Here is a 14,921-nt window from a genome sequence, read left to right as displayed (position 1 = left end):
CTGAAGGCTACAATTCTAAAGGGGTGCAGGAGTAAGAGGGTAAGAGGGACTTATATGTGTGTAAGTCATTGAAGGTGGCAGGAGAGATTGAGAAAGTGATTAATAGAGCTTACATTATCCGAGACTTCGTTAATAGGGCCATAGAGTACAAGAGCAAACAGGTTAGAGGTTATGTTGAACTTGTAGAAGATACTACTTCAGCCTCAGCTGGAGTATTGCATCCACTTCTGAACGCTGCATTTGAAGAATGTGAAGGCATTGGACAGAGCGCAGAAAAAATTCATGAGAATGGCGAATAGTTCCAGGGATGAGGAACATTTATGATGATAGATGGGAGAAGATTTTCCTTGGAGAATAGAAGGCTGAGAAGAGATTTGACAGAGGTATTCAAAATCATGAGGGGCCCGGACTGAATAGATAGAGAGAAACTGTTTCCACATGTGAAAGGATTGAGAATGAGAGGGCACAGGTTGAAAGTCATTGGCAAAAGAAGCAAAAATGACATGAGGAAAACTTTTTCACACAGTGGGTGGTTAAGGTTTGGAATGTGCTGCCTGGTGGAGGTACATTCAATTGAAGCATTCAAAAGGGAATTAGACTGTTACCTGAAAAGGAAGAATGTACGGGGTTACATGGATAAGGCAGGAGAATGGCACTAAGTGAATTGCTCATTCAGAGAGCTGGTGCAGACATGATAGACTGAATGGCCTCCTGCGCTGTAACAGTTCTGTGATTCTGTAATCAACTGTTTCCTTGGGGTCCATTATATACATGTAAATGTAGAAATTGCAGCACAGGGATGCCAACTTCCTCCTCACCCCTTGGGCTGATCTGAATTCAGATTCCTATAGAGGCTGATTTTATGCAGTCCCATTATCGTGCTTTCTGCTCAAACTCTCTTTCTGTTCTTCAAGTAATTAAAGGTATCTTTTTGAAATCTGTAATCAATTTGGTGTCAACACAAAGCATTCCACATACTTACGCTCTCCTTTTTATGTAGTGAATATTTCTCTGAACTGTTTCATCTTTTATCGTCATAAACAGGATATTGAGTCACTGGCAAGGCCAGCATTTATTGCCTTCAAGGAGGTGTTTGTGAGCTGCCTTCCTGAATCACTGCAGCCTCTTTGGTAAATATGCTCCCATAGTGCTATTAGGTAGGGAGTTTCAGGATTTTGACCCAGCAAAGATAAAGGAACACCAACTAATTAAGCATCTTTAATGTAATAAAATGTACCAAGGTGCTTCAGAGACACACTGGGGAGAATTTTCTCCACGTCGGGGAGGTGGCAGGGTAGTATTTCTTAGCAGTTCATCACTTCAGGAAGGGAAGGTGAGAAATGATTACTGCATGAGCTGGATGCTTTAGTTGGTTTAAAAGTGCAGATAGCTTCTGAAGATTTTCAACATGTTGATCGCTCAAAGAAAGTGGCAGAAAACGATTCAAACTGGTAATCTATATACTCTGTCAATCGTTCATGCTACTTTGTCTGTTTCAATAATTTACACTATTGTACCTCGTTTAGCAGCACTGGACACATCTGTGTTGTTCCTAAGTGTCCAGCAGTACTGATGGAAAATGAGACATGTGTCAAATTATTTGCTCATTTAAATACACCCTTTATATGGGTAGCTCATTCTTTAAGAAGTGATGCTGTTAAAGTAGGTAGGGTTGCAACATAACTACCCTATAATTTGAAAATAACTTCCAGTTCTTCGAAAACAAAGTTGCTTTATTAATAATCAAATTATGTATTCTTTGTAGGCAAGTCCATCTACCTCAAGCTTAAGCTCCACTCATTCAGCCTCTCCGAATGTTACCAGTTCAGCTCCATCCAGTGCCAGAGGTAGGACTGTCCAATCCAGTTAACTGCTTCTTTTCAAGGGAAAGTTCAAACTATTTGTCAAAGAATATAAAATGTATGCAAGTATGAATTCTTCGTGAGATAGTGTGGCTATTATGGCCAATTGAACAAAAGCAAAATAATTTGTTTGCTTACATCATTTTATAGGTTCCCCGCTGCTATCCGATAAGCACAAACATTCAAGAGAAAATACATGCTTGTCCCCCAGAGAACGACCTTGTAGTGCTATTTATCCAATATCCATGGAACCTGCACAGGTAAATAAACCACTAAGAAAGGTCAATGTGAGTATTTCTGTAAAATAAGCATGCCGACGTACACAAAATAATCATTTGGTCAGACAGAACTTGAGTATTGCTTTTTGTCTTGCGCTCATCAAACACCACAAGAATACCAATATAAGGGGAAAACAACAATTTATACTGTATGTGAAGAGAGTGCTCATTGGTTGGCAAGTGGCATTGCCATGGCAAATACACCAGTCATGGTGACTCATGGTTAACTGCCAAGTATTGTTTAAAATTTAAACCAGGCAGTTTGACCCCGATTGGTCAAGGCATTGCACTGAGGAATGAGTCAGCAAATGGCTGTCACTTATTTTGTTCAGCTGAAACAGGCACAATGTGTGTGCATGTTCTTTCTGTCTGCAAAGAACAGGGCCCTGTGTATTCATATATGTAGCTTCCAGTACATGCAAATATGTCACATTGTGAACCTGACTGACAATGTAGTTGTTTTCCCTTATATTGGTATTCTTGTGAAGTGTCCTAATGAGTGCAAGATAAAAAGCTTAGAGGGGGAGAGCATCACCAGGGGTGATGGGGTGAGCGAGAGGATGAAGGAGGGGGAAGGTAAGCATTGTCAGGGGTTGAGGGGGAGGTGAGAGATGGAAGCATTGTTGGGGGGAGGCTGTGCACTGTTTTGGTTGACAGGTCATTTATAAACTCTGCCAGTCAATGAATTGAAGACAGACAGACCCCTTGTGGGGTTTGTCTTCAGTTCATGGTGGAAAAGGGGATGTGGCTTCACTTCAGTTACTTCGCCAATAGGACTTCTGACTCTGCTCGTTGCTGGATTCAAACTGGAGCTGGGACAGGAAAGTTCAAAGGCTCTAGGGAAAAAAGGCCACTGACTGGAAGATCTGGGCCAATGAGTCCTGCATTCCTGAGGGCATAGAAAGATCAACTACAGTCCGGAAGGCTGAAACTAGCTTGATGAATGGTGTTATTTTTGTTATGCTCTGAACAAGGAATAGAAGAACATAGATTTAGTTGGACCAAGGTGAAAATTACCTGCTGACCCTGAGCAGACCTACATAAGCAAGCAAACTATGGATGGATCAACAGAAACACCTGATAACAGGGTTGTCAACTTAAAATTGAGAGCAAAAAAGCTGCTTTGGATTAAGTTTTTGTTTTGCACAAACCTCAAAGGAAAAAATATAGTGAGATGGTAAGCTGTTCATATTTTGTTAAACTGGCTGTCGCATTTTTCTCAGTTGATTATAAAGTTGGGAGATTACAATGTTGATTTTACATTGGTGACAGATGAGGCTACCATTCGTGCTGCAATTGATGATGTTGCACAATGCACTAAACTAAATTTTGCTTACAACAGTGGTTTTAAATTAGTGAAAGCAATTTTTCAAAACTTTGGTTTTCATTCTGGAAACTTGACATCAAAGTATATCTTTTGTGGTAGATTCCAGGATCAGAATGTCCATTGCTAATTATGAACAAACCAGAATTGTTGTGATATTTTAACAGCTCATAATTTTGCCAGATATTATCTTATAGCCATGTCTTATTTCCAGTAGATAGTTTAAAAGCATTGCACCATTTGTCATGTTAGATAAGCTGGTACTTTCGCATTGTTTCAATAACCCCTCTGTTTATCAACAGACACTTAAACAGCAGATTGGTGATTCCTGCATGCCCAGAAGTGATCCCAATTTATCTGCACCTGAAAAAGGTATGCTTGAGCTACAATTCCCTTTCTACAAATGCCTTTTCTTTAGTAATTAATATCATTGTTATATTATGTTGAACAATAGAGTATAGGTTGGTCAATCTAAAAATCAAGAGCACAGGATCAGAATATACAGATAAGGAGGACCATTCAGGCCACCTTAATCCTTTTCATCCTGAAAAACCTTGCTGTCTTTCTATTTCAGCATCCAAATGTATCTTAAATGTCTCCAGGATTATTACCTCCCCTATTCTAAAAGCACATTTGATGCATTGATCAGCTTTTGTGTGGAGGGTAGTTTCCTGACACTAGTCTTAAATTTACTTTCTACTAGCTAGACACTCTTTCCACTTGCGGTGCTCTCTGTTCAATTTGAAGTAATATACTGCATTTACTTTTTCCATTCTCTTAGCTAACTGTATACCTTGATAAAGTATCCTGTGCAGGCTAAAATGCCCAAGATGGACCTGATGGCTCATCACTGTACTCTCTCCAGTGTCTCTCATTTCCTGGGATCAGAACTGGATGCAGTACTTGCAGTGGTCTGACCATAACATTATAGTTTTATTACAACCTCCATGCATTCATATTCTACAGTTTTGCCCCTGTAGTTCAACATTCCATTGGCTTTTTTGATTGCTTCTTTGCAATGGTTGAACATATAGTTTAAGATTCTTAGGTGTCTCAACTTCATTCTTAGCCATTTCACCACCAATCACAAAGCACAGATTCACCCATTTTCCTTTCCTTTGTGCAGAACTTTGTAAATGTCTGTTAGGTTTCACATGCTACTATTCGTTCACATGTGTACTTTGTTTAGCTAATTTTGTTTAGAATTTTAATTTTTGAATTAGTTGTTTGTCAATGTTTCTTTGTGCAATATTTAGCTATAGTATTCAGATAAATTTGGAAAATTTATTATAAACCATACAAGAATATGATGTAATTGGCAGTGTGGGGAATTACACAGCTATAATTCAATAATACAGATCCAATTATATCACCAAACCATGACAGCCACCTTAAACCCTCTTCCAGTTTTAACAGAAATAGGACAGGTGGAGCAGGTGACCAACCCACTCCCAGGAGGCAATCTGGTCATTCAAATGTTATAATGAGGCCATATGCCTCAAATTTAAGCTCCATTTTAAATTTAATGCTAGCCAACCAGATTTTCTGAGCCTTGGGGAGCCCACTAGCTAAAGGGATGCAAGGACAGCTGGAGCGAGCCTAACTGCTTCTGCCACGTTCCTCCCTGCGCTCTGATCCCTCCGTCCTAACACAAACAGGCTATTTTGAATCTGTTTCCCCCTCCCTGCACACAGACACCTCAGGTCTGCCCTCCAGCCGTCAATCTTCCCATGCCCCCACCATCCAATCACTCCTGACCACTCCCCAGCAGTAGTCTGTTGCTGAAGGTTCCACCTGCCCAACAGCCAGCCTACATCCCAAAGTTGCTGGAAAAAAATATTAGAGGTGTTTCTGAATTTGGAAACTGTTCTTGTTGGTTTCATGATTGCCTGATAGTCTCCCACTCCCAATCTAAAATCAAATCCATTATGACAATATGCCATCTTGCATTATACTTAACAAGGTTTATTATACAAGGTGTTTGTATGAATGGTTTGAGAAGATATTACGAGTAAATTTACCATTGTAACAAGTTGGCATTTTTGTATATGTTGAAATGTATGCCTTTAACTGAGCAAAATGTCCTGAGTTTCTTCACAGAAGAGTAATCTGAAAAAAATGGACTCCAAGCCAAAGAAAGATTTTTTAGAAGGATTGACCAAAAGTTTAGTCAGAGTTGGGTCTTGGAGGAGGAGTAGGAGATGGAGAGGCAGCGAAATCATTAGGGAGAGAGTTCGATAGCTTGGCTGAAGAATTGAAGTTACAGCCACTGAAGCAGGGCACAATGGGATGCATAAGAGGCCAGATTTGGGGGAATACAGATCTAAAGGAGCATTGAGGGTCCAGGGAGAGTTAGAGGGACAGGAAAATTTTGAACTGGAGGTGTTGGAGAACCTGGGAGCCAACATACATCAATGAACACAAGCCAAGCCACTGAAACAAATAATCATAAATATATAAGAATGAAATATATTAATTAGGGACTCATTTCAGGACACTAAACAGTGCATGTATTATTCTTTCACAGTAATGAACCCAACTCCTAGTAGTTGGAGTCTAGACAGTGGTAAGGAAGCTCGAACCTGTGTACCAGAAAGTGCAAGGCTGGTGTCTCCTCCTGTCCCACCCAGGCCAACACATACAGGTAAAATGACATGGAGTCTGACTCCAAACTGGATAATGTGCCAGACCATGGCATTTTGATAAAACCACAGTTGATGAATTTTATAGCAAGATCACCAGCAGAGCTAATCAGAATGGCTGCTCTTCCAGTTAGCCTAATAATAACACCTTTCCTTAAACACTCTATTCTCATTTGCATTCAGCTATATTTATAAATTTGATTAGCATTCAAAATGTTTTTGAAGTAGTTCTTTTTTGGTGAATTTACGGTGTGCCTTTGAATGAGGGTGGGGGTGTAGGAGAAATATTCTCACCTGTAAATAATTTTTAAAAATTGATTTAAAACATACCATGGCAAATTTACTCCATTTGCACATTTTTAATTAATTTTTCTCTTTTATACATACACAGTGAATCAGACTATTTGCAACCTTGGCCTCCGATTTGATTCAAACTGTACTGCCAACCTCCATCAAAAAGGTGTCCTATCCATAATGTTGTCCAACATGAGCCCAATTGCTTGAAGCCCTCAGTCATGCCTTTGTCATCTCAATAATTGACCAATCCAATCTTCTTGTGGCCATCCTCCATCTTCTGTAAAATAAGCTCAGCCAAAACCCTGGGGTCCATATTGTTTCCTGCACCAATCCCACTTGTCCATCAATCCTGTCCTCACTCACTTTCATTTGAGTTACCGTCCTCAACACCTCAAATTTAGAATTCTTACCCTCTACTGAAATCCCTCCATGGCCTTGCTCTGCCCTATCAATATCATCTTCTCAGGCTCCACAGACTCACCCTTCTAAACATTTCATTCCTCTCTCTCTGGCTTCTTGTGCATCTGTCCCTTCTCCCCCATCATTGATGGTCCTGCCATCAGAAATGTTTTTCCTAAACTCCTTTGCCTCCTCAACTCTCTTTGATGAAACCTTTGGTCACCCTGTTAACTCCCTCTTTGGCTTGGTGTCCATTGTTTCCTTTTTCCTCTGTAAAGCACTTTGGACTGTTTTTCAATGCTGAAGGAACAATATAAATAAAAGTATCGCTGAATTCAATGGTGACTTCTTAGCAAAAATAAATTACATCACGTGTTTATTTTTTCTCAGGTGTTACAATTTTTTTAGGATCCAGCTCTTTTCTGAGAGGGATTAAGATGTTTTAAAATCAGTGAAATCATGCATGCATAAGATGTCACTGAATCAGTTTGAGATGGATCTTCAAATATTCAATGCATGCCATCAGTACTCTTGAGGTTATTATTGTAACACCAAAATTAAAAATCCAAACCTATGGGGGGAAAAAAATTATAAAACCATTGGGATCCCGATTGGATTCTTGGACATGAAACGATGTATTGACTATGCTCATCTTAGTGATATTTTAGGCTTTTCAGACTAGCAGCAAACATGTAGCCATTTGATAGGATTTTCACAGGAATTCTAGATGAGTGCTGACCAACAAAGATGTCTGACCATTTACAGGTGAGGCTACAGTGACACCATGTTAGCCACATCTACTAATTTTAATAGAAGGTGCCTTCTACAAAAGCAGCTAAATGTACTTCATGTGGATATTTACTGAAACGTCTGCTATTAATCTGTAACCAAGGAATAACCATGCCTCTGTAGTTGTTGCTCATTTTCAGGTTCCCTACGAGCAGGCTCACTGTGAAAAAGAAAATTTGTCAATGTTAACGGTTCTGGTTTTGTATTGAACTGTGAACTACTCTAATTCCATTTTGTTGTGATAAATAGTACTGTATAGGAACCATTTCACCTCTTGTGAAATATCAGCACTTTTTACTTTTTTATTTGATGGCGCAGGTTCACCTGCAAAGACGTACAGGTCTTATTCTCCACAGGCGTTCGATACTCCTCCTGCACATCCCAGATCTCCTCATAAGGTATGGATGTTAATCAAAAAATAAATAAAATCTAATGCAACTGTGTCCAACTAGATATCAACTTTATTTATGTTTTCAACAATTTTCAGGATATTGAGAGAAATGGATCTAATTGTTTTGGTGCAACAACAATGCTAACATACATCCATTTGAACATATGAATCAGGAACAGCAGTAGGCCATTCAATCCCTCGAGTCTGCTCCACCATTTGATAAGATCACAGCTGATCTGATTGTAGCCTCAACTCTTCTTTCCTGTCTACCCCCTATACCCTTGACTCCTTCGTTAATCAACAATCAATCTAACTCAACCTTAAAAATATTCAATGACCCTGCCTCCATTGCTCTCTGGGGGAGAGAATTGCACAGATTAACAACTCTCTTGAGAGAGAAAAAAAATGCTCCTCATCTCCATCTTAAATTTAAGATTTAATCTTTTTTAAAAGATTTTACCCTTATTTTTAAATTGTGTCCCCTAGGTCTAGTCTCTCCCATGAGGGGAAACATCCCCTCATGATCTTGTGTTTCAATAAGATCACCTTTCATTCATCTAAACGCTAATGGACACAGGCCCAACCTGTCCAATCATTCCTCATAGGATAACTCCCTCGTCCCAGGAACCAGTCAAGCGAACCTTTTCCTTACAGCTTCCAGTGCAGTTGTATCCTTTCTTAAGTAAGTAGGCCAAAACTGTACATATTATTCCATATGTGCTCTCATGAAGTGCACAACTGTAGCAAAACTTCCCAACTTTTATATTCCATTCCATTCCCCTTGCAATAAATGCCTTCCTAATCACGTGCTGTACTTGCATGCAAACTTTTTGTGGTTCACGTACCAGGACACCCAGATCCCTTTGTATTGCAGAGTTCTGCAATCTCTGTCCGTTCAAATAATATACTGCTTTTCTATTCTTCCTACCAAAGTGGACAAGTTCACATTTTCCCATATAATACTCCATCTGCCAAATTTTTGTCTCCTTACTTAACTTATCTATATCCCTTTGCAGACTCCTTATGCCCTCTTCACAACTCAGTGCAAATCTGGGACGATTCTGCCCTAAGTGCAGTGGTGGGTGGATAAAGCTTGCTGTGATGGGTTTTCACGCTGTATCGTCCCAAACCTGCCACATTATTTGTGCATTCCTGGGAAACACGCCGTTTCCTCGCTGATTCACCATGCCAGGCACCCCATTTAAAATACAGCTGTGCTCAGTGCTTCCAGCTCAGAATTGCAGCAAAGAAGACATGGCCACAAAAGGCAAGAAGACTGCATCCCTCTCATGCTTTTTGGAAGCCTTGGAGGCCAGCTGTGGTGTCCTCTACCCTGCTCTGACTGCAGGAGGGCATCTACATTACCACACCAGCTTGATAGGCAATGACAGCGGTGGTCAGTGCCAATGCTGCACAGAAGAGGTTGGCCATCTAATACAGAAAGAGGATGAATGATCTCATCCATGCAGCCAGGGTATGGCAACCATCTCATCACTCTAATCTCTCACACTCAAGCCCATCACACGTACACTGACATCTCAATGCCAGCTCAAGGGACATCACCACCCATTCTCTCTCACATACCCTCACATGTCCATCTGGCCTCATTTCCTTCAGAAACTGCCTCCTCAACTCTAACCGTCTTGAGGCCACTTGCACAGATCAACATGTGCCCCCACAAACACCCTGGGATACTCTTCTTTTCCCCTGTACAGATCTCATCCTGCAGCTTGTTCCCTTGCCTGAGACCACTTCTCCCCCTTCCCCAAGAAAGACCTTGCTCTGTAGCCATTTAGAAGCCACCCACATATGGCTGATCTGGTAGGTAGAGACCTACCTGTGAGCCCCTCTAAAAGTGATGTGGTGCTGTCTGTGAAGCCTGGTGCTGTGATTGCAAGTGCTGACTGAAGCAAGGTAGGCGAACAAACCTCGAAATCCCGAGCGAAATGCAGCCTGCCAGGTGCATGTCACTTACGTGCTGTTGTGAAACATGTCGGTGTGTTTTCCAGCTGACATGGGTGGGGAATGAGTCCGGCGGGCTGGCCTTATAATATGCTGATGTATTGCAGTGAGGTTCCTGACGTCTAATGGCAGGAAATGCGGCCTGCCATCAGTGGGCTGAGTGGACAATCGCAAATTGGTTTCACACTGTCACGAAACTGATCGTGCCATGTTGTCCACTCACACCACTGAACAGACACCGGTGGGCATGGAAAATCCCGGCCTTACTTTCCCACCTATCTTTGTGTCATCAGAAAATTTAGCAACTGTACATTCGGTCCCTTCATCCAAATCATTGATATAGATTGTAAATAATTCAGACCCCAGTACTGATTCCTCCACTAATTACAGCTTGCCAACCTGAAAATGACCCATTTATCCCTCCTCACTGCTTCCTGTTAAGCTAATCAATGCTCTATCCATGCTAATATATTACCCTCTGCACTCTTTCTGTGGCACTTCATCAAATGCCTTTTGGAAATCCAAGTTCTACTTCTACAGGTTGCCCTTTATCCACGTTGCTTATTGCTTTCTCAAAAAATTGTAATAAGTCAAACATGATTTCCCTTTCACAAAACCATGTTGACTCTACCTGATTACACTAAGATGTTCTATGTGCCCTGCTATAGCCTCCTTAATAATAGATTTCAGCATTTGCCCTATGACAGATGCTAAGCTAACTGGCCTGTGGTTTCCTGCATTTTGACTTCTTCCTTTCTTAAGTGGAGGTGTTACGTTCACCTTTTTCCAATTTGATGGGAGCTTTCCAGAATCTAGGGAATTCTGGAAAATTATAACCAATGTTTCAACTATCTCAGTAGTAACTTTTAAGATCCTAGGATGAAGTCCATCAGGCCCTGAGGACTTGTCAACCTTCAGTTCCAATTGTTTTCTCAAGTACCTTTTCCCTGATGATTGTAATTGTTTTAAGTTCCTCCCTCCCTTTCACCTGTTATTGTACAAATATTTCTGGGAATTTTTTTTGTCTTCTACAGCAAAGATAGACTCAAAATATCTATTCAACGCTTTGGCCATTTTCTTCTTTCCCATTATTAATTCCCAATGTTCAATCTTGAGGACCAACGCTCAGTTGAGTTACTCTTTTCCTTTTTAAATACTTGTAGAAACTCTTATTATCCACCTGTTTTTTATATTTCTAGCTAGCTTTCTCTCTCATACTCTAATTTTCCCTCCATGTTTTTTTCAGTCATTATTTGCTGGTTTTTAAATCCAGCGCAATTTTCTGAACCACCACTAATCTTTGCAATATTGTATGCTTTTTCTTTCAGTTTGATACTATCTGTAACTTTCTTAGTTAGCCACAGATGGTGCACCCTTCTCTTAGAGTCGGTCTTTCTTATCTTTCGTTCTTATAGGAATGTATCTTTGCTGAGTGTTATGAATATTTCTGTATGTCACTGCATCTCTACTATCCTACCTTTCATCTAATTCCCAGTTCACTTTAGCCAGCTCTGTCTTCATATCCTTGGAATTGCCCTTTTATTAAGTTTAAAACATTAGTCTTAGACTTACTCTTTCCTCCCCCCAAACGGAACATGAAATTCATCCATACAATGATCACTGCTATCTAAAGGCTCATTTACAATGAGGTCATTAATTAATCCTGTCTCATTGCACATTGCCAGGTCTAGAATAGCCAGCTCTCTGATTTCCTCTAGAACACATGCTCTAAGAAATTGTCCCAAAAACACTCTGGGGAGAATTTTCTCCCCATCTGGGGGTGGGGGGGGTGCGGTTGGGCAAGAGTGGGCGCAGGTGGGTGCGCTTGCGATCAGCTGCATGCTGCCATTTTATGTGAGCGGGCCAATGAAGGTCTACCCAGTGTGATGCACACCTGGAAGCACTAAGCACTCCCTGTGCGGGCAGGGGGAGCAGGCTAAGTCAGGGACTGCGCTCTTTCACACATGTGCGAAAGAGCACAGAAATCTCCCTGAGGCACAGAGCTACCTCAGGGAGATCAGTTTGAGTTTCAAAAATTTTAATAAAGAAAAAAATAATTTAGGACATGTCCCCTCATGTGAAAGTGTCACATGAGCTGGGATATGTCTATGAATGTTAATGAAAACCTTTATTTCACTTATGGATGGTAAGGAAGGGGAAGTATGGGGGAAAGACAAGTGGGTAAAGGGGGGAGGTTTTGGGAGGGGGGGGGCGCTTGTGAATGATGGGTGTGGGGGAGGTTTGGGGAGTGGGATGGGGTGGGGGGTGTTACTTTTTAAGGCTTAGTACCAGGACAAACAAAGCACGGGAATACATGATGAATGGTAGGACCCTGGGAAGTACCGAGGATCAGAGGGACTTTGGTATACATGTCCACCGGTCCCTTAAGGTAGCGGGATAGGTAGATAAGGTGGTTAAGAAGGCATATGGGATACTCACCTTTATTAGCCAATGCATAGAATATAAGAGCAGAGAGGTTTTGCTGGAACTGTAAAAAATGCTGGTTAGGCCACAGCTAGAGTGTTGCGTGCAGTTCTGGAATCTGCATTATAGGAAGGATGTGATTGCACTAGACAGAGTGCAGAGGAAATTTAGCAGGATGTTGCTTGGGCTGGAGAGTTTTACTTATGAGGAGAGATTGGATAGACTGGGGTTATTTTCCCTGGAGCAGAGGAGATTGAGGGGGGACATGATTGAGGTGTATAAAATTATAAGGGGCATAGATATGGTCGACAGGAAGGAACTTTTCCCCTTGGTGGAGGGATCAATAATCAGGGGCATAGATTTAAGGTAAGGGGCAGGAAGTTTAGGGGGGATGAGAAGAAGAATTTTTTCATCCAGTGGGTGGGAATCTGGAACTCACTGCCTGAGAGGATGGTTGAGGCAGAAACCCTCATAACATTTAAGAACTGGATGTGCACTTGCAATACCATGGCATACAAGGCTATGGGCCTAGTGCTGGAAAATGGAATTAGAATAGTTAGGTACTTGTTTAACTGGCACAGACTCGATGGGCTGAAGGGCCTTTTTCTGTGCTGTAGACCTCTATGACTTATAAATCATTCATGAAACCTCATCCTGCCCATGGATGAGGTTTCATGAAAAATGCAAATGCAGCCTGGGCTCTTCACTTGCCCACCAACCTTAAGGTTGAATGGGCAGCTATGTTAAGTAGTTTAATTAGTTTTTAAATGGCCTTAATAGGCCTTTGACAGTTCGGTGGGCGCACAGCCAACTCCGGCATGTGCCTGCCAAACTGAAAATCAGAATGACGTGCGGTGACGTCGGGATGCACGCCCCGATGTCACTGCACGTCATTTTACATGTCGACGAGCCAAAGATTCAGGCCTCTATGACCTTATCTTCCAGGCTATTGTCAATCTGATTTGGCCAATCTAAATGTAGATTAAAATCACCCATGATTATTGCAGTACCTTACTTACAAATCCCCATTATTTCTTCCTGTGTACCCTGTCCTAGTGTTGCTAATGTTCGGGGACCTATAAACTACTCCCAAAAGTGACTTCTTACCTTTGCTATTTCTTATCTCTACCCAAACTGATTTTACACCTTGATCTTTAGAACTAAGGTCATCCCTCGCTATTGTACTTACGTTATCCTTAATTAAGAGAGTTACCCCACCACCTTTCCTTAGCTTCCTGTCCTTTCAAAATGTCAAGTATCTTGAATATTCTGGTCCCAGCTTGCTCACCTTTCAGTCAGATCTCTGAAATGATTATCAAGTCATACATATCTATTTCAGTTTGAGCTGACAATTGATCTGTATTGTTACAAATGCTATGCACATTCAAACACAGAGCCTTTAGTTCTGCCTTTTTACTATTTTTGCAATATCTGGCCTTATCTGCTGGCACATTCTTAAGATTGTACATTCTGTCCCTTCCTGCCACGCTCTGATTATCATAACCCTTATTCTACCTTGCTCTGTAGCCTTGTCCTTTACCTTTAATTTACTGCATCTTCCTTCACGCGATTCCCTTGTCCCCACTGTTTAGTTTGAAGCCTTCTCTAATGCCTTCATTATAAAAATCACCAGAATACTGGTCCCAGCAAAATTCAAGTGAAGACTGTCCCAACAGTAGAGCCAAGAACAATCCTTTCCTAATTTCCATGTTTAGACAATTCAAACAGGATAAACCAAGGAATAAGAAATACCATCACAAACAGGACTGATTTGCTTTTTGCCATGGTTCAGTGGCTGTATCTGATCTATGGGATATTGTTTGGATACATATAATCAAATATCTGATGTACAAATGAATAATAACTGAAGTTTCAACATACACTTACATCATGTCAATATGTCACAAGCTTTTAACACAAGGAAGAATTTCTGAGAGAGATCAAGGAAAATGTGTCCGCACTTGAATATTCATGGCTTATATGTACATATGGATATTCATATCTTTATATGCACATATTTGTATTTAAAGGTAATGTTCCTTTTATAGTGCATTAAGTGTGCAGTACTGACTCAATTTTGTGAGCAGTACGAGTGGGAAGTCATATTTATATTGTCCTGTACATTACTGTGACGTTGGGGAAAAATGGAACTCTGTGCACGTGCTTTCGTAAAGTCACAGACATTGTTCACTGGATAAATTGTTTGAAATTTCTAAACTGACCATTTCATAGTGCCTTGTTTAATGCAGCTGGTGTACATTTTTGCTAGTGGAAGACTTGTCCCAATTATCTCACTAAAATTGCCTTCTTGTGTAACTTGTCCCAATTATCTCACTAAAATTGCCTTTTTGTATCAAGTGAGTACCAAGGACATGTTACAGTGATTTCAAAAAGCAGCATTAAATTTTTGAAAGCAGGCCTGCTGAGAATTCATGCATGTGCAGCAGCTTGTCACCATGGTCACCAAGGAAATGACAGACAAACCAAAATATAGTGTAAAAAACAGAATAGAACTGCAGGAATGAGAGGTCAATTAACTCAAAATGTTGTCTT

At 40.8% G+C, this 14,921-nt stretch overlaps 1 protein-coding gene across 1 annotated transcript in view; it reads left to right on the top strand.

The window, feature by feature from the left end:
- Positions 1–14,921, top strand: part of dock4 (dedicator of cytokinesis 4) — a 378,537-nt gene that overhangs the window by 359,782 nt on the left and 3,834 nt on the right. Inside the window, exons 47-51 of the mRNA XM_041215897.1 lie at positions 1,766–1,847; positions 2,013–2,122; positions 3,767–3,836; positions 5,992–6,108; positions 7,910–7,989. Coding sequence (XP_041071831.1) covers positions 1,766–1,847; positions 2,013–2,122; positions 3,767–3,836; positions 5,992–6,108; positions 7,910–7,989 — 459 coding nt within the window. The remainder of the gene's footprint in view (positions 1–1,765; positions 1,848–2,012; positions 2,123–3,766; positions 3,837–5,991; positions 6,109–7,909; positions 7,990–14,921) is intronic.

The sequence above is a fragment of the Carcharodon carcharias genome, chromosome 21, assembly GCF_017639515.1.
Source record: "Carcharodon carcharias isolate sCarCar2 chromosome 21, sCarCar2.pri, whole genome shotgun sequence".
Taxonomy (NCBI): Eukaryota; Metazoa; Chordata; class Chondrichthyes; order Lamniformes; family Lamnidae; genus Carcharodon; species Carcharodon carcharias.
Note: the sequence above shows the minus strand (reverse complement) of the source record. Positions and strands in the feature narration are given on the sequence as shown.